This window comes from Dermochelys coriacea, chromosome 2, assembly GCF_009764565.3.
Source record: "Dermochelys coriacea isolate rDerCor1 chromosome 2, rDerCor1.pri.v4, whole genome shotgun sequence".
NCBI classification, from domain to species: Eukaryota; Metazoa; Chordata; order Testudines; family Dermochelyidae; genus Dermochelys; species Dermochelys coriacea.
In genome coordinates, this window is record NC_050069.1 from 22,193,731 (window position 1) to 22,212,972 (window position 19,242).

At 42.3% G+C, this 19,242-nt stretch overlaps 1 protein-coding gene across 17 annotated transcripts in view; it reads left to right on the forward strand.

Annotated features, from left to right (window-relative positions):
• The window catches only part of MTSS1 (MTSS I-BAR domain containing 1), a 178,173-nt gene that overhangs the window by 130,561 nt on the left and 28,370 nt on the right, over window positions 1–19,242 (forward strand). For 8 of the 17 annotated variants that reach the window (XM_038389933.2, XM_038389934.2, XM_038389943.2 and 5 more), the window contains exon 7: window positions 3,489–3,500. The exons of the other annotated variants lie outside the window; for them this stretch is intronic. In XM_038389933.2, coding sequence (XP_038245861.1) covers window positions 3,489–3,500 — 12 coding nt within the window. The remainder of the gene's footprint in view (window positions 1–3,488; window positions 3,501–19,242) is intronic. 17 annotated transcript variants of the gene reach the window in all.

Below are 19,242 nucleotides of genomic sequence, written 5' to 3' on the forward strand. Positions count from 1 at the left end.
TCTAACATTTGAAAAAGCAATGACGTGTAGAAGAAAATAAGTGTCAGGTGCTTTCTCTTCTCCATATCCCCTGCCCCCCCAGACTTGAAGCATCAAGACATGGTCCTTAAAATAAAATCTGTGTCTAACTAAAAGCAGGCATCATGAAGGCAAAAATGTTTTTATGCTTCCTCCTAAATATCTGCTTAATATGCCTCAGTCCTGACTGCATTATTCTTGCTATCAATCTGCAGTGTCTTCTAAGCGGAAACTTCTAGTACTGCCAAACTGAAGTGGGGCTTGGTGATTAAGTGTTAAACTTCTACCAGGCACTAGATTGACAACACTAAACCAATTCCATTCTAGATAGAAACAGGATTTGAACCACAATCTCTAGAGGGCTGTGGAACTAACCAGTAAGTGTATTAACTTTAAACCCCCAAAACCTTAACATCATGACACATGTAAGTTTCAAATGAGTATCCATGTACTCGTACCTGTGTCTATCACATGTTTCTTCCCCCTTCCCACTTCCTGTTAATCATAAACTCATTTGTCTGTTATATCCTTCATTAAAATTGAGCTCTTTCCAAGCAGGAACTTATCCCTTTTATTTTCTGTAATGTTCCTAGCACACTTTTAAAAACTATAAAATAACAAATAAGAATCTTTCACCTTCCACGTCTCAAATATATTTTAACAAACCTTATGATCCAAGATGGGTCAATGGGGCAGTGCTGAGATCTGGATCTAGATTTTAATTTAAGGTAAAAATTTGGTGCCAGAATTTTGCTAGCTTTTCATAGCAAAATTTCTGCCACAACTGAATTGGAAAGTAGACCCCTCTTGGCTTTGGATACAAACTATATGGGTAGCATTGGATCCAGAGATTTGAGTATAATCTTCTGCCTCAACACAATGCATCCTTCATCCCCATCCCTTAGAATTCAAAGAAGGTTGAATGTATTTGGTCCATCTTTTTTTGTCTTGTGTAGACTTTATATAGTCCCATGTGACATATTGTCCCATGTGACTATATGGAAACTCAACTTCAGACTTTCTTGAGATCAGTAATTAGAAATTATACCTATGGAATCAGTGGTGTTAATTGGGATACATGTGTTTCCTTTTAAGATGAATGGGAAGCACTGGAACACTAACCTAAATTAATGATTTTAGGATTGCTTTTTCCAAGTTTGCAAAAAGATATTTGGCAAAATGGTAAGACTTTTATGGAAAAGGAAATGGAGATTTTACAACTTTCTTGGGGAATCTTATTGATTTTGTATATTGCAGTCATTTCTTGTGGCTGCTTTATAACAAGCTGCTTAAGAATATAGGAAAATCATATGCTTTAATTGATCTACATTTTTCATTTATTTTTATTTGTTTCCAATGGATATAATTACGTGTTCCATCTTTAAATTGCTCTCCTTTTTCATATTGATCTCTTTGGCACCAAATAATAATCCCTTCCCACTTCTGTGTACTCCGTGTGCATAGGAACTCATTCAGTAAAGCACGTAAGCATGTGCTTAAGATGAGGTGTGTACTTCAAGTGTTGCGATGAATTGGGACCAGGTCCCCAGCTGGCATAAATTGTAGTAGCTATTTTTGTAGGTGTAAACTTTGGGGGGGGGCCCAGGGATGAGTTAACATTGTTAGGCACATTTTAACTAAAAATCATATTTTTAAAAAAATTAACTAAATAACCTCAGAGGTTATAATTGAAAAAAAATATAAAATCTAATTATATCTAGCTAGACTACTCAGATTTCACTATTGCTTAATTTGTGTTTGGTAGGTTTCGCTTTCAGAGTCTTTGTGGAGCATTGTGTTAGTCCAAGGGCTGAAAACACTGCAAGGGAAAATGATTAAATCTGAAAAGTTTTCAGATAGATAAATCTTTTGAGGGAGGGGAAGCAATTAATAGTCAAAAATCCCTTTCTTTCCTCCCCCCCATAAATTTTATAAAACATATACAAAATCTGCATTTTGGATCTAAACTACCCAATAAAGTCCCTTTAGAGCACCACTTACGCTTAATATACCTGAATGGGGACATCTCTCATCCCATCAGTAGCCAGTGCCTAGCTTCATGACATGTAGGGCTAATGGGTATTTATTTTAGATACTGATTCTCGGTACTTTTGAGTTTACTCAGCAGTTCTTGAGAACTTACTCTTCAGAATTTTAGTGTATATATTTGAGATTTGTTTTTTATTAAGTAGCTTTAGAAGCTCTTTAAATTCTTTTTTTTGTTAGACAAGATAAAATGCTCCCACTTTTTATTCCTTTTGTCAGCTGATTGACATTTTGATTTCTGAATTTTTATCACAGCTGTAGAATATTAAGGATGATTGTATACCCTGCACCTTTTCTGAGGGAGAAAATAAATAATTGCATGCCAATATTATAGTGATGGCAGCCATATAAATACTTAGATTAGCATTTTGATTAAAATCTCTTAACTCAATTTTGCAGTCCTTAGTACGGAAAGCTCTCATGAACTCTCACTGGAGTTGGATGCAGGTAAAGGTCCTCTGATCAGGTCCAATTTTAGAATGTGTCTACACTAGGATTTTCCCCTTTAAAGTAAGCACATGTGCTATCACAGTGCATGCAGCTCCAGCAGTGGGAATGTAGATAGAGCTGACTGCAGTACAACCAGGCTTGGAACAGTGATTGGAGCTAAACTGGAGGTAACAACTTTTAGAAACTTTCGGAGAAAATTAAAATGTAGACAAGACAGCTAGGAACATCTTATTTCTCACACCTCTATCATGTAAGCTCTGCTGGCGACAAGATGAAAATAAAGGTGTTAGGGAAATCATTGACCAGAAATCTTGTTTTGATACTCCTTCCTTTTATTGTATTTAAAATCACAACTTGCAGAGGGATTGTTTCCCCTTCGTAGTAGCCGCCTTCTGGCATTGTTTTTTACTGCATCAACCTTTAGCTTATAAAACTGCAGCAGAAAGTATGCTGGAGCGTGCTGCAGCAATCAGTGCAATATGTCAGCACTGCAAGGACTTGAACTACTGTTCTATGTATCGCTGCAGCTTTAAATAGAGGTACAGGGAAAGTTAGACAAAAGGACATTTACTTCATTCTTGTACATTAACTTAATGAGTCTGAGTATTAACTATATATAGTATGTGCTTTCTTTAAGGATCAGCTACCGTGTTGTTGCTGTAAGTTAAACAAGTTGATTTTAAAAATTACTAAATGGATGTAAAGTTACTGACTTCAAAAAAAAATTGCTTGCATGTAATGGGAGGTTTGTTTATTAATGAACTGTTGTAAATCAATGCTAGCCGTTTTTCCTTGATACCAGCACACGAAGAAGTCAAAGTAGTGTAATCTGAAGTGACTCTCTCTCTTGTCCTGGAGCTGATATTGATGTATAAACACTAGGAATGCTGGAATACCAGTTTGACTTTTTTTATTTTCCTTTTTGTATCAATTTTATATCCTGCAATTTCTCATCATGCGCACCTTCCCGCCAGCTGAGGCTCTGGGTAAGTCTGTGCTGTGCTGTATCCCTGGTGGCTGGTTGGTTGTAGTCCTTTCTGTGGCCTCTTCATGGTTGTCTAGTCTCCACTAGCTGCCTAGACTTTAATTTCTAATTAAAATAATAAAATTAAAATACCACCTATTCTCAGTGATCTTGAAACTCAACAATCATTCTTTTAATTTTCCTTTTCTTTGCATCTAGTTGGAACACTGTAAAAGGAAAAAAAAAATTGTTTGTAGTAGCTAAATTGTAGGTTTATTTTAGAAAGGGATTAATATGCACTGGTTAAATCATGCCATGCTTGTGAGAGAAGTTACATTAAACATGCAATCTGTCGTCAGGGTGATGCCCAAATAATTTTTTTTTCTTATTGCCAGTGTGATTTTTAAAGTCTAGAGCTTAAAATCCTTCGTGGTGTTTTTTTTTTGTAAACCTGTTATCTGAATCCCTTTTAAACGCATTGCATGCACCTTTATCATTGATTGATTAGTAACAAATTATATTGATCTTTCAAAGGAATGGAAATTGGATTCTTCTTTTCTGCTGCTTGACTAAGTCTTAAATCTATTGAATCAGAGGGCTATCTTCAACCATGCTATTGGAAATTGAAAACGGTTGCTTTGCTTAATCTTTTAGTATTTTTTCTCCTTTTTGAATTGTACTTTGCATTTTCCCTGGCTTATCTAAATCCATAAGTTTGCATTACTTAGAGCTGGCCTTATAAGGACAACTAACAATTTTTGCAGCATTAGGGACTGATCTAGCGTCGTCTTCTAGTCACTAAAAAGACTCCCATTGATTTCAGTGGGAGTTGGATTTGGAATTAGTTTCTGAAGTTTGCAGCAGCAATAAGCTGTGTATAACAAGGGGAAGGCAAGTGGAAGACAGTGTAAGAGGGGTATTCATGTCTTCCTGTATTTGGACAATTGTTTACTGAGGGTCAAGTCCAGAGAGGAAATCCTCTGTCCTGTCCACATATTACACACACATCATACTATGCCTCCTAGGTCTCATCCTGAACAGTGGAAGTCAACATTGGTTCCGCCTCAAAGAATTGAGCTCATTGTGGCCCCAATAGAGGACGAGTTAGAGAACTTTTCTGCCAACCAAGCTATTATCGGTTATTCACCACCTAGGTCTAGCGCTGCAGTCTCAACCCTCAACCACAGCCTGAGTACTTCTGAGGTTGCTAGGCCATATGCCTGCATGCTTTCTTAACAGGTTGGGGAGCACAAGGGGCTGCTGAAAGTTCAAGGCCTGTAGTCGGGACAGGAAGCTTCTCTGCAAATCTATGTCCTGGAGCTTCGTGCCATCGACAATGACTGTCAGGGCCTTCGAGATCACATGAGAGACTTGGAAGTGCACATTCTTACCAACAAGGCCACCTCAGTGTATTACATGAACAGATAGGAGGAAGCAAACTCCAGCGTGGTGTGTCAGGAGGTGATCAGGCTCTGACAGTTTTGCATGGGAAAAACATTACCCCCGTGGCTAATCACTTACTGGGATCCAGAATCACTCCAGCAGGAATTTCTCCTTTAATCATGAGTGGTCTCTGAACCCCAGTGCCCTGCAGTCTACGTTTGCAGTTCGGAGCATCCCAACAATCTGCCTGTTCACTGGCTGTTTTGCTTGTAAGGGGGTCTCAGTCTGGGCTCCTTGACCAATGCTTTTCACCTGAGCTGCAGATCAGCACTCCTGTATGCCTTTCCTCCAATTCCGTCATCTGATCATTCTCAAGCTGAAATTGGATTGTGTTAAGCTCATTCCCATTGCTCCAGTGCAGCGAAGGTGGTGTTGTTTCTCCAGCCACCTTGCATTATCAGGTCGGCCTTCCATATCTCTTGTTCTTCATTCTGACCTCCTTATTCAGCACCATGATCAGTACTACATCCCATGCTCAGCTTCCTGCATCTCTCAGACTGGATGTTGCATGATTAGATGAGGAGGAGGAGGAACAATGTTCGGTGGTGATCCAGCAAGTCTTGCTGAATAGTAGGAAGCCCACCACTTAGCAACTTATTTGGTCAAGTGGAAGTGGTTCCCGATTATGGTCGCTAGCCCAGGGAGTTCATCCGAAGTTGGCTTGTATCTAGGATATCTTGGGGTAGCTGTTACACCTTCAGTCTTCTGGTCTTGTGCTTAGCTCATTGAGAGGGCACCTGGCAGTGATTTTGGTGTGTCATCTGCCCATCGATGGAAGATTGGGGTTTTCAAATGCCATGTCAGCGAGGTTCTTGAAAGGAGCTGCTCGTCTCCACCTGCCGCTTAAAGAGCAGATTCCTTTTTGAGACTTAATACTGTCTCAGCAGCTCTTGTGAGGCCTCCGTTCGAGCCTCTGGCCACTCCTTCTTCTTTTCTCCCTTCTGTGTCAAAAACTGCGGCCTTTATGGCAGTAACTCTGCAAGGAGGTTGGGTTAGTTGTAGGCTTTGATGGTGGAAACCCCGTATGCCCAGGTTTCTGAAGACAAAATAACCCTGAAGCCGCGCCCTAAGGCTTTATCCGAAGTGGCTCCCTAGTTTCACTTGAATCGAGCGATCTATTGACCCATACGTATTCTTTCCTAAGCCGCATTCAACCCCAGAGGAATAATATCTTCACACGTGGGATGTCAAGAAATTTTTAGCTTTTTATCTAGATAGAACCAAACCTTTGCATTGGTCATCTCATTTGTCAGTTTCATATGCTGACTGAATGAAGGGTCAAGCGGTCCCATCACAGATGATCTCCAGGTGGATAACTTCCTGCATCATGACAGCCTATGAAGTAGCCCAGATTACGCCACCTCAAAGGGTGCGAGTTCATTCCACAAGCGCCCAGGCAACACTGAATGCATTTCTAAATGACTTTATTGGACATTTGCAGGGCTGCCATTTGGTCCTCTGTGCATACTTTTATACACCACTATGCCATACTGCTGCATCCAAATCAAATATAAATTTTGAGAAGGCAATCCTGCAGTCCTCTAGCCACCCTTATATGGCCAGAGGAGGGGGTAGTGCTGCAGGACATGAGCACTACTCCTATGGATACTACTAGGCAAAGTTCTCCAGCTCCGGTACCCTGGGCACGCACATACATAAGTAGAATACACATCTGCATCACTTCTCAAAAAAACGGTTATAAATAGGTAACCGTTTTTTCTTGATGTTTGCAGGAATGGGGTTGGGAACTGGATCAATTACTGGGCTTCTAAGGATTTTGTTCTATAAGTACCTCAGGCATTCCTTAAAGATTTTGGAGAAGGTTATTTGCAAGCTAATATAACACATTTGGGTTTTTCCTCTTACTTTTGAAGATAGATTAATCCAACAGAAACCATTTTTTAACAGGCTATTCTGACAAATTGCAGATACTGTTGTATACTTTCTTCCCACCAATCTGAAAACAGTTGAATGGTTCTTTTGTTCTTGGACTACACCATAGTTGTTTGTTGATTCACTGTGCAGTACTTACAGTAGTTAATTATATTGGAAGGTCAAGATACACACGGTTGCCATAGGAGAAAAATAGGGGGTGCGTGACTTCAGCCGCTGTTTTTTGGTGTTATTGTTTATGTGCTCAGCTTATTAATGTGTAGTGTAAATTATAATTTTGCCTAGAGTCCAAATTAAAAATTCCATGCAGATACCTGGAAGGAGTGGGGAAGCAATCTGTGAGCCAAAAAGTGAGCAATGAAAAGTAGTCTTAATTGAACCAATGTATATGGTAGTATCTACCTTGTCTACACTAGCAATACCTTTTAGTGTCCAAACCTAAATAATGGGTGCATTTTATACTCCTGGGGGAGTTCTGCGCCACTGTGTGTGCCCAGAATGCATGACCCCCTTGTAGATTTCTTTGCTTCCCCACAGAAAATGACAGGGAAGCAAAGGGATGTCGCGTGAGGGAAGGGACTGAGTATGCCCATAGGTGTGGTTTGGGGGGGGCATTGCCTCCCCCCAAGCTGAGGCAAGGTGAGGGGGCATGCAGGGTCATGTGCCATTGCTCCACTCGTTTCTGCAAGCACAAAGCTGCCTGGCTGAAGGAGGCTGGTGCTCCGCTCTCTGACTCTGAAGCTGGACACTGCCTCCTGGGTCCCAGTGCCTGGTTTGTGTACAACAGTGAGTGCCCACGGTGGGGCAGGGTGAGGGAAATGAGGGAAGGGGGATGGGGTGGTGGGAAGAGGCAGTGGGGAAGGAACAGGGGTGGGATAGGGCAAGGGGATATGGGAGTTTAGGTGAGAGGGATGGGGCAGGGGACAGTGGGGAGAGGAAGAGAGATGGGATGGGGAAGAGAAGAGGATAGAGGAATTGGGTGCGGGTGGGAGAAAGCAGGTGCCTGGTATGCAGCATCCCCTCAGCAGTAGTAGCTGGGGCTCTTCTATTAAGCAGGCCCATCAAACCCCCATCCTGAAGAGCCCCACCCCTTGCACCTGGACACCCCAACAAGCCCCCTGCACCCAGACCCCCATCCCACTGAGTCCCAACCAGCTGCACCCAGACCGCCATCCCATGAAACCCCACTCCCACAGCACCCAGACCCCCCCCACCGAGTCCCCCTCAACCAGACCATCCCTCCTGAGCCCCAACCACCTTCACCTGGCCCCCACTGCAGAGTCCCTTTGTCCCCATGCCCAGAACCCCGCAACGAGCCCCTGTGCATCCAGATGCCCCCACTGAACCATCTGCACCCAGGTTGCCCCAGACAGAACCCTCTAACCCCACACCTGATCCCCCACACTTAGCCCCTCTATGCTTGTATCCTGCTGATCTGGAGAAAGGGGTAAACAGTGAAGTGGCAAAGTTTGCAGATGATACTAAACTGCTCAAAAAGAAAAGTAGTACCTGTGGCACCTTAGAGACTAACAAATTTATCTGAGCATAAGCTTTTGTGAGCTACAGCTCACTTCATCGGATGCTGTAGCTCATGAAAGCTTATGCTCAGGTAAATTTGTTAGTTTCTAAGGTGCCACAAGTACTCGTTTTCTTTTTGCGGATACAGACTAACATGGCTGCTACTCTGTAAACTGCTCAAGATAGTTAAGACCAAAGCAGACTGAAGAACTTCAAAAAATCTCACAAAACTAAGTGACTTGGCAACAAAATGGCAAATGAAATTTAATATGGATAAATGAAAAGTAATGCACATTGGAAAAAATAACCAACTATATATACAATGTGATGGGGGCAAATTTAGCTACAACTAATTAAGAGAAAGATCTTGGAGTCATCGTGGATATTTCTCTGAAGACGTCTATGCACTGTGCAGTGGCAGTCAAAAAAGCAAACCGGGATGTTAGGAATCATTTAAAAAAAAAAAAAGGATAGAGAATAAGACGGAGAATATCTCATTTCCTTATATAAATCCATGGTATGCCCACATCTTGAATACTGCGTACAGATGTGGTCCCCTCGTCTCAAAAAAAGATATACTGGCATTAGAAAAGGTTCCGAAAAGGGCAACTAAATTGATTAGAGGTTTGGAACGGGTACCATATGAGAAGAGATTAGAGTCTAGGACTTTTCAGCTTGGAAAAGAAGAGACTAAGGGGGGGATAGAGGTATATAAAATCGTAAGTGGTGTGGAGAAAGTGAATAAGGAATATTCCCATAATATAAGAATTAGGGGCCACCAAATGAAATTAATGGGAAGCAGTCTTAAAACAAATAAAAGGAAGTTCTTCTTCACTCAGCACACAGTCAACCTGTGGAACTTCTTGCCTGAGGAGATTGTGAAGGCTAGGACTATAACAGGGTTTAAAAGAGAACTGGATATATTCATGGAGGTTAAGTCCATTAATGCCTGTTAGCCAGGATGGGTAAGGAATGGTGTCCCTAGCCTCTGTTTGTCAGAGGGTGGAGATGGATGGCAGGAGAGAGATCACTTGATTATTACCTGTTAGGTTCGCTTCCTCTGGGGCACCTGGCATTGGCCACTGTTGGTAGACAGGATACTGGGCTGGATGGACCTTGGTCTGACCCAGTATGGCCATTCTTATGTTCTTATGCTGGACTGAGCGTGCCCATAGCTGCCTCACCTGGTGTAAAGGGGCAGGGCCCTGGGTTTTCCTGGGGAAGGCCCCACCCTTGTGCTGTGTCAGGGTTGGGTGCAGCCTCACTGCTGAATCTGTGTCCCGAGGGGGTTCAGAGCTGCAGAGTGATCTCCTGTGTCCATGCACCCAGTAACCTGTACTCCCCACTGCTATGCTGGAGCCTCCACATTTATTTATTGACAGATAAAATTTGCAGAACGTTGCAGAATTTTAAAATATCGTGCACAGGATTTTTAATTTTTTTGGTGCAGAATTCCCTCAGGAGTAACTTTTTTTTAAAATAATCCATCCTCAATTCTGCAGTTGAAGCTAGCTTTTATTTAAGTTGTAGCACAAACATCAGTCATGAAAGCAAGTTGGAAATTTAGAATTATTAGTTTTTAGTACGCTCCTTTCATTAAACTTTTGTTTTAATAGATGATTATTTAGGATTCAGGTTCACAAGCACATTCAGCTGCAGCTCTCACAGACTACTGTGAAACCAGTGGTTTTAATGCATGTTGGCCCTTGAAAGCTCTTGCATGCCATGCTACTGATCATGCATGACTGAAGTGGCTGCTATGAAGGTAGCATATTAAGACTGTCCTGTGGGTAACCATGGATTCTTGTTAATATCAATGAGAAGCAACCCAGCAGCTGTAGTGAGCTCTCTGTACAGTTTATTAGATGTGTACCTGCCTGTGTCGACCTGTTAGTCCCCCAACTGCCTGAAGCTGCTGCTTTTTCTACCAGCAGAGTGGAGTCGGGCCACAACCACTCGCCCAGTAGCTCTGCTCCCTGTCAGCAAAAATTAAGATTTGAGAGAAGAGTGAATGGACAATAAGAAGCCTTTTGCCTTAAGAAATCTCTCCTCAGGGTATTTGAGCAAGTGATTGGTCCCTTTCTGAGCATGCACCTTAGTGTTCTGTAGAACTACCACACTGATGTTCTTCACTCTCATTGTTGATTGGGAGAACTCCAAATCGGACCTTTCTGTCTGTCGCTAATTTCTATTCTGTCAGGTCATGCAATCCAATACCTAGCTGGGGCAGGAGTGTCCCCCATAGTACATTTTTTACTGCCGTGTATAATCCGGTATTAAATGATGAAGCGTCTCTGGAAATTTTTTTTTATAATTTAAGAATTTTATTTTATGAAAACATTTCTAGGTAGTTAGCCTAAGACCTTGTCTCTGATAAAGAGATGAATGATTGTTAATGTTCCCTGTTGATTGCGGTGTACCATGTGTCCATGAGGAAAAATACTTTGTGGTAATGGAGGCAATAATCCATTGAGGTTTCCTTGGTAACATAGGGGGGAAAGCCTCAGTTGACTGAAGTTGTTAATTCAATGCCAGTGCAGATGCATGTGCACGATTGGCCACCTCTCATCTCTGACAGCAGCCGGAGCTGACAGCTCCTTCACATGAGTAATGCAGTGGAGTCAGGTTGATGAAGGCAACAGATGGGAAGTGCCTGGTGATCTGCAGTCTAATATTACAACCTCAGAGTTTTTCAAAATGTGTATCGCAGTGTATCAGGAGTGCAACCTAGAGGTAGCCCTGTGTGCCATTTCGCCTGGAGCATGGAGACCTCTTTAGGGCTCAGACACAATTCCCGCGCTGGTAAAGCCTGGGAGTGCTGCAGTTGGCAACTGCCACTGCTTTTTCTAATAGTGGGCTTATGGGTGCTCCACTTCAGGTGCACATGTGCTCTCGAACCCTTGAGCAGAGATTTTCTGTTAAGTGTCCATTTGCTCCTCATGTGTGCTCGAAACAACTTCATTCCACTCTCTGAGCATACATAGGGCTACGTGGGTGAACTGACCTCGGTTCCTTCTCTACCGCCTTGCCTGAGACGGGGTTCTAGCATGTCTCCCTCAGGTGTGCCTCAGTGTTTTCTGTAGTAGTTGTTTAGTTAGTTCAGTGTTTAATTAGTGTTGTTGGTATAGAATGAATTAGATTATTGTGAGGGGTTCAGTTTTTCCTCTCCCCCCCTTATTTTTCCCCTCCCCTATTTTTCTGGGGGGCTTATTTGGCCTGGCTGGGTATGCCTCACTCACCAGGTTTCAGACACTGCCTCTCTTGTGGGGAGGCTATCCTGATCAGTGACAGCCACTCTGTGTATCTGTTGCATGGGAGAGTTCCATAGCTCCCAGAAGAGTAGCTCTGCCTGACTCTAAAATCTAGAGCTTGGAAGAATCGGGAGACCAAACTGAAACTGCTGATGGAAGCATTCTCTGAGACTCGCTTCCGAATCAGATCAGGAGGACCCCCATCTCCCCAAATATATCTGTCTCCAGACAGATCCTGTGCCCCTTCAACTTTAGCTAAGGTCTCGCCTAAGAAGAGGAAGATTTTGGAGGACTCAGGGCAGGCCTTGAAGAAGAGGAGCTCAGCCTCCTACCACAAAGAGCTAACTCCCAACAAGTGCAACTCTCCTGGTAGGTCTGTGATGTTGTGGGCCTCGACCTTTTGACTCAGAAGAGACTTTAGTCTCCATGGTACCTCCAGTACCAGCAGAGCAGGGAGATCCTAGAGCACTTCGGAGAAACATGACACTGGCAGGGCCCCAGTACTATGCCCCTCCAGATCGGCACTATCTATTTCACTTATTAGTGGGGCCTTCCCACTCCGCGGTCTTGGTACCAACAAAATCAAAGCACACACCTTCGGTGCTGGCACCTACATGCTCCAGGCCAATGGTACCACCAAAGTCAACTGCTGTGTAAGTACAACCCACTTGGTACGACAGAAATTTCATTACTCCAGGAACTTGTCAGTGTTAGATGAACCAGAATCCCCACTGCTCGTGGGTAACGAATGACTTGGTACCAAGACCCCGGTCTCTGGCTTACCCATGCTTCCCAGTGCCATAGGACTCTCTACCCTTTTCTACTACTCCTCCACCATTAGAGGACATTGAGGAGGATTAGGGAGACATTTAATCAGTCTCCCCCTTATCAATGCAGGGTTCCTTCCTCATCATTATAGGAACCCATACTTTGACAGAGTCACGCCCATGTCAGTGTGGGATCAGTCCTAGGTACCACCCCATCTCCTATTTGGGGATCCTTGGGCAATGTATCAGCAGCAATTTGCCAGACCTCCAGCTTCACTGCACCAGGAAACTAGAGTCATTCAGTCTCCTCCACCAAACCCTGAAGATGCTCACAACTCAGGGCAGATGATCACTTCAGGAAACCAGTCTCCATATCAACTTGTTGGAACTCAGGGCAGTCAGGAATGCCTGTCTTCAGTTCCTACTCCTCTTCAAGGGCAAATCAATCACAATCCTGATAGTGTGGCTTGTATGTTCTATATCATCCCTCTCTCTGTGTGCCAAAGCTATAAAGTTATGAAACTGATGTATCAGATTCAGATTTCAGCTCTTTATCCTCCTGGAGTCCAGAATGTCACAGCCAATATGCTCAGCAGGTGCTTCTCCCAGGATTATAAATGGGAGTTGGACTCTCAAATCCTTCATGGGATATTTCAGAGTTAGTGACTTCCACAAGTGGACCTATTAACCACACCCAGGAACAGAAAGTGCCCCTTATTCTGTTCAAGAGGAGGCCTTAGGTTACCTCTCTTTGGGAGACACCTTGGACAATAGGTCTGTTTTATGCATTTCCTCCAACACCACTAATTGTAAGAGTGATTAACAAAACTGGGCAGGACGAGGCCAGGGTTATCCTTGTAGTAATGATCTGGCCAAGGCAAGCTTTATATCCTGACCTGCTTCACCTGTATGTCCAACTGGCACTCAAGCTTCTGACCGTCCCTCATCTCTCCCAGCGTGAGTTGTGCTTCACCCCAATCTAGGGGTTCTCTGTTTCCAAGCATGACTCCTGCATGGTTCATGGGATTAGAATCCACCTGCTTGACAGGAGTACAAATGGGTATTACTAAACACTAGAAAATTGAGTCAAGTCAACTCAAATTACTTGCCAAATTACTTGCCAATGACTGAATCTCTTCCATTTCTGACGGGGTCACCATTGCTGCCTTGTGTCTGAATCTTTTTCACCCTCAGACATCTTGGATTATCTGATGGATTTGGGGGCGGGGATTATCGGTTAGCTCTGTTAAGGTTCATCTTGCAACAATATCAGCTCTTCATTCCCCCCTAGAAGGATTTTCTGTTTTTGCACACTGTCATTTTATTAAGGGTATGGGGAATCTTATTTTTTATCCCCAGGTTAAGGATCCCACTCTGACTTGGAATCTCAACCAAGTACTTAAATAACTTATGGGCCCTCCAGTTGAACCTGTGACGACCTGCTTCTTGTTTCACTTACCTATGAAGATGGTCTTTCTAGTAGCTATCATGTCAGCCCACAGGGTTGGGGAAATTGGAGCCTTGATGGCAGATCCGCCCTCCCCCCCCATTTACGATATTTTTCGAGGATAAGGTCTCCCTATGACTGTAAGATTTCTTACCTGAGGTGCTGTCTATTCTTCTACCAGTATTTTTTCCTAAACCACATAAATCTGAGCAGGAGATTTCCCTTCACACGTTATATATACGAAGAGCATTGGTCTTTAGTCTGGACAGAACCAAACCATTTCAGAAATAAGCTACTCTCTTTGTCTCCATTGCAGAAAGATTAAAAGGGTCCATAATTTCATCACAGAGATTGTTGGGAGGGATCCCTGGGTGTATTACTGTTTGCTATGATGCAGCTGGTGTTTTGCCTCTGCAAAGGATCATAGCACACTCTACCTGATCACAAGCAACTTCCACAGCATTGCTCAAAAACATACCAGTGTCTGAGATGCAGAGCTGCTATATGGGCTTCAGTACATACGTTTTCTAAGCACTAAGCCTTGGTCCACACCATCAGATCTGATGCAGCATGTGGTTCTGCTGCACTGTCTTTAGTCTTGGGCTTGATTATTAAGCTCCCTCCTCCCTGTGAGGATACTGCTCGGGAGTCACCTGAAATGGAGCACCCATAGGAAAACTACTCCAAGAAGAAAAGTTACTCACCTTGTGCAATAACTGTGGGTCTTCAAGATGAGTGTCCCTATGGATGCTTCACTACCTGCCATTCTTTCCCTCTGCCTTCAACTGTTCTTATTAGACGTTCGGATAGGAAAGGAACTGAGTGAAGGTGGTTCACCTGTGCAGCCCTCTGTACGTTTGGAGCACAGCATGAAGTATAGAGTGCATGCATGAGCCAAACAGAAACTGCTAATGGAAAAATCTCTGATTAAGGGCTCAAAAGGCACGTGCACCATAGGGACATATATCTCGAAGAACCACAGTTACTGCACAAAGTGAGTAACCTTTTATTCAGGGAGCAGAGAGGATAGGCCACACATAGATCACAAGCCCAATCTGCTGTCTGGCTAGGCTCTGTGTTGTGGGTATTCACTACAGTTTTCCTGTCCAAGGAACAGTCATTAGGATGCATCCTGTCCACATAGGTTTGGCAGGTTACATAAAGGAGCAATACAAGAGCTTTATAAAGGCACAGATGATGCCAGAGCTGTGTGAGGTTAAAGAAACTTTGTGTTGAAGGGAATTGGGCTAAAATACACTGGGCCTGATTTTGGTTACTCCTTACTTACATGAGTGTTACTCCATTGAAGTCAGTGGAGTTACATTAGTATAAGCTAAGTCACTTATGCACCAAGTAATTAGTGCAGGGTTTTTTTCTACATAACTTTTAAACAATGATGATTGAATTTCACCATCAGTTGATTTTACTTCATCAGTAGATTCCTATTGAAATAGATAGTGCATCTTTCATCATTTATACCAATAGACCTATGAATTTAACCTAACATTTCTGTGTTCATCAAGGGCTTTCACCATGCACAATTATATTTGAGGAACAGCTGAACATTTTATAGCAGCTCTCTGAAACAGAGTCATTCATTAGTTTCAGCAGTTCAGTTAATGACTAATATTTTACATTTGGTAGACTTACATTTGTGAGCTACTGTCTAGATTTAAGGCACTTACAATCATTTTCAGAATTCTTCTCAGAATATAGTCACTTGGTATTTTCTTTTGTGGTGTCAATAATATAATCCTCAGTCTGATAGAAATGAAAAATCCAGTGTAATGTAAATGGTATTCTAATCACTGCATCTAATTACAAAGAGGAACGAATTGCTTGAAATAAAAATGATTTGAAAGGTATTAAAAAATGACACAGAAAGTTACCATCTTGCCTGTCTCAAGAGGCAGATGAGGACTCCGAAAATGTGAGTCTATTCAGGAATGATATGAAATTGGGGTGGATAAAAATCTTTTTTTAAAAAAAATCATATTTTTATTTAAATTGATTTCTTTGATTTTGTTCGTTTAAATTATATTTTTTCTTTTTAAAAATCTATTTAAAATGAAATCTGACTGTAACACTAAATGACTTATAATCTCTTAAAATATTTAAATAGAAAAAAATATGCTGAATCCGTGAGTCTCTTTCAAAAACTTGGAGTTAAAACTGATTTTCTATATAAAGAGAGAATCGGGAAAAACATCTAACTTTTGAGGTCAAGCTTTATAAATATGGCACAATAATAGTAAATAAGCAATATATCCTTCACCATTTTCTAACGTACTAAAAATGTGCAGGTAATAGGAATCTGAAAATACTAAGCTCTATAGTTGCTTAGATAAATGTATTAGTGTACCCTCCTAAGTAGCAAAAAAATATGTACCAAATCTGATGTAAAGGCAGCATTAGTTGTAAATCAACATGGTTTAATGGTTATATCAACCAATGAGAATGCACCTTTCTTTAGAAAATAACTGAATTACAATTGATTATTTAAATTGAGGCTTTCCACTTGGTGCTTTAAATTGCCTTGATTTAAATCAATCTACCCTGTTTCAAATCAGAGTTTGCCAAAAAAAACAACAATAATTTTTAATGTTTTACTTTTTCGGGGAGGGGAATTTGGTAATTCTATAATTTCACAGGCCACTATTAAATTAACTTTTTTTTTAAAAGTTATAGACCCTACTGTAAAAAAAGTTGTGAAAGTCTTAAGCCTGGTCTGAGAAAAATCCACTGATGGTAATATCAGTCAGTTGATCTGACACAGCTGGTCAAACACCAATTGAGTGTGTCCACACTGGTAATGCTGCACCAGTGTAAGTCAGTGTGAAGTCTTGCCCTGGGTCCATGCTAGCACTGTGGTGTTTCAGTCGAGGCAGATGCATTGCCCACTAGGAAAACATCAGAGAGTTCTTCACACTGTACAATAAATAAAGCACAATTTTCTCTCTGGATTACACTCTCTGCATGTGCGTAGATCAGTCTCAATTTTTATGTTTTTGTTATGTTATGAATAACACATTGTATTTTCTACATGATGATGAATATTTTACTTGTGATTTGTGCCAACCTGTGTTTGGATGGAGATTCAAACTCTATTAAAAATGCATGTCATGGGGTGAAAGGGATGGCACCTTTGACTGATTTTTCCTTTCAGTTAATTGGGCAGCAGATAAGCACATGTGGCCAACTGGCCGCTGCTGATCAAAAAGGAAAGTATCTGGGTTTTATAAGGCAGGGAGTAGTGATTGTGAAAAGAGGGACCCTGGAGAGTTTCCTGGGAGAGAGTCAGGAGCAGCAGGGGAGTGCAGCTGGAGGTAGAGAGAAGCAGCTGGGGCTGAGCTGATAGGATTCCTTTGGGAAGCAATTGGGAAAGTCATCTTGAGGTACAGCCTGAGAATCCAGAGAGCAGAGGTGTCAGGAAAGGGGCCTGGATAACGCAGAGGACTCCAAAGGGAATGAGAGGAAGTAGGAGCTAGAAAGCACTGTGTTAGCTGGGGAATTTGAAGCCAGACCTCCGAAAAAGACGACTGAAAGGGAAATAGACAGGCCTTAGGCAGGAGGAGCGTACCCAGTGGAGGACCTCAGAAAGAGACTTTATTTGAAGCTGCGAAATAGAAAGACCTTCAGAAAGGAGGGGCTGTACCCAATAGGATACTGGGACAAAAGGGACTGTTTGAGCATATTGTATGTTCATAAACTACTCCCCAAGAAGGGTGTTGGCATGTGACACAGGCCTCAGTGGACTTATTGTGGAGTTCCTGGGCAAAGGGAAACTGAGTGCCGCAGAACAACTGTGCTCATTTACCATGCACAAGAACAGCATTTTAAAATTGTTTTTATGACTTAAATAAAATTACCTTAAATGTTCTGGATACATAAAAAAAAAAGGTCAGTTTTATCAAAAACAGGTTTTGCATTTAAACTTAATTTATTAAACAGAGGAAATACTATCTGTAGTTAGTGAATTGAACTGATTGTTTCTTATCACCATGTCTTTCAGGGCTTTAGAACTAATAGATCTCATCCTCTAAAACAGTTGTTCTCAACCTTTCCAGACGATTGTACCCCTTTCAGGAGTCTGATTTGTCTTGCGTACCCCAAGTTTCACCTCACTTAAAAACTACTTGCTTACAAAATCAGACATAAAAATACAAGTGTGTCAGTACACAAGCTTACTTTCTTGTTTTTGCCATATAATTATAAAATAAATTGTTTGGAGTATAAATATTGAACTTGTATTTCAGTGCGGTGCTTGAGCCTGTTTTTCACTTGTCTAAAACCCAAGCCCCAGGTGATGGGGCTGAAGTATGTAACTGAGCTTCATGGGGCCTGTGGCAGTTGCCCTGCTTGCCACCCCGTAATGCCGGCCCTGCACTTGTGATTCCCCAAACCCATCCCTGTGGCTCCCCTGGGGGCTGCAACCCCCAAGTTGAGGAAACACTGATCTAGATTAATTGAAGTACCCACTGGAAGACCTCTGCATACCACCAGGAGTACTTGTACCCCTGGTTGAGAACCACTACTCTAACATCTAGTTTTTATTCAGAGATTGGAAGAGAAAAACAAGTTTCCCTGCTTTTTCAACTCCCATTGGTGTCTTAACTTTGAAGCAACTAGTGACTGAACTGCACTAGCTGAATAAACTGAAATGAAGAAAATATTCTCTCTGCTCCTGAAGTAGCAGCCACTGCTGTCAAACCTGGTTTAGCACTACAGAAAATTCTAGTTCCAGCTGTTTATCCACTGACTTCTACCAGTTCAGTGGCTTGACTTTCTTTAAAAATTTAGCAGCAGACATGTACTGATAATTTTTTTTAAAATGTAATTTTTTTTAATAGCGTATAATAAGTTTAAGCCTTAACATACATTGTCATGATTTCATGGAGCTGGCTTGAGCCTGATGATCAGCTGGCAAGTGCAACAGGATAAAGGCCCAGTTTTGCTTAAAAAGTTGGGAAGTCCAGGGTAGGGCTTAAAAAGGGGACTGTCCTGGCCAAAACAGGACGTATGGTCATCCTAGGCTGTGGTAAGAGCCTCCCAGAGAGCCCAAGCCACTGTGGGGAGCCTCGGCTCCTCCACCTGCCTTGGGTGGGGGGCCCAAGAGCAGCCTTGTCTTTGCCCCTTGGAGCACACTGTCTAGGGCAGGTGCCAGGGCTCTCCACAACAGCCCAGATTCCCTGGGAAGCTCGTACCATCGCCCAGCTCTGCTTCTGGCCTGAGCTGGGTCTTGGTGAGAAGGAGAAGAGCAGGAGGCAGGGCCCGGTGGGGGTGGGGGTGGGAGGGGTGGATGGGGAAACTCAAATATTCTTTGTGCCCAGGGCCCCAATAAATATTAATCCAGCTCTGTGCCTATAGCTTTGATTGGATTTGCATCAGATAATTATATTTTTGGTAGCTTATCATTGTTACAAACCACTTTGACAGAGCATATAT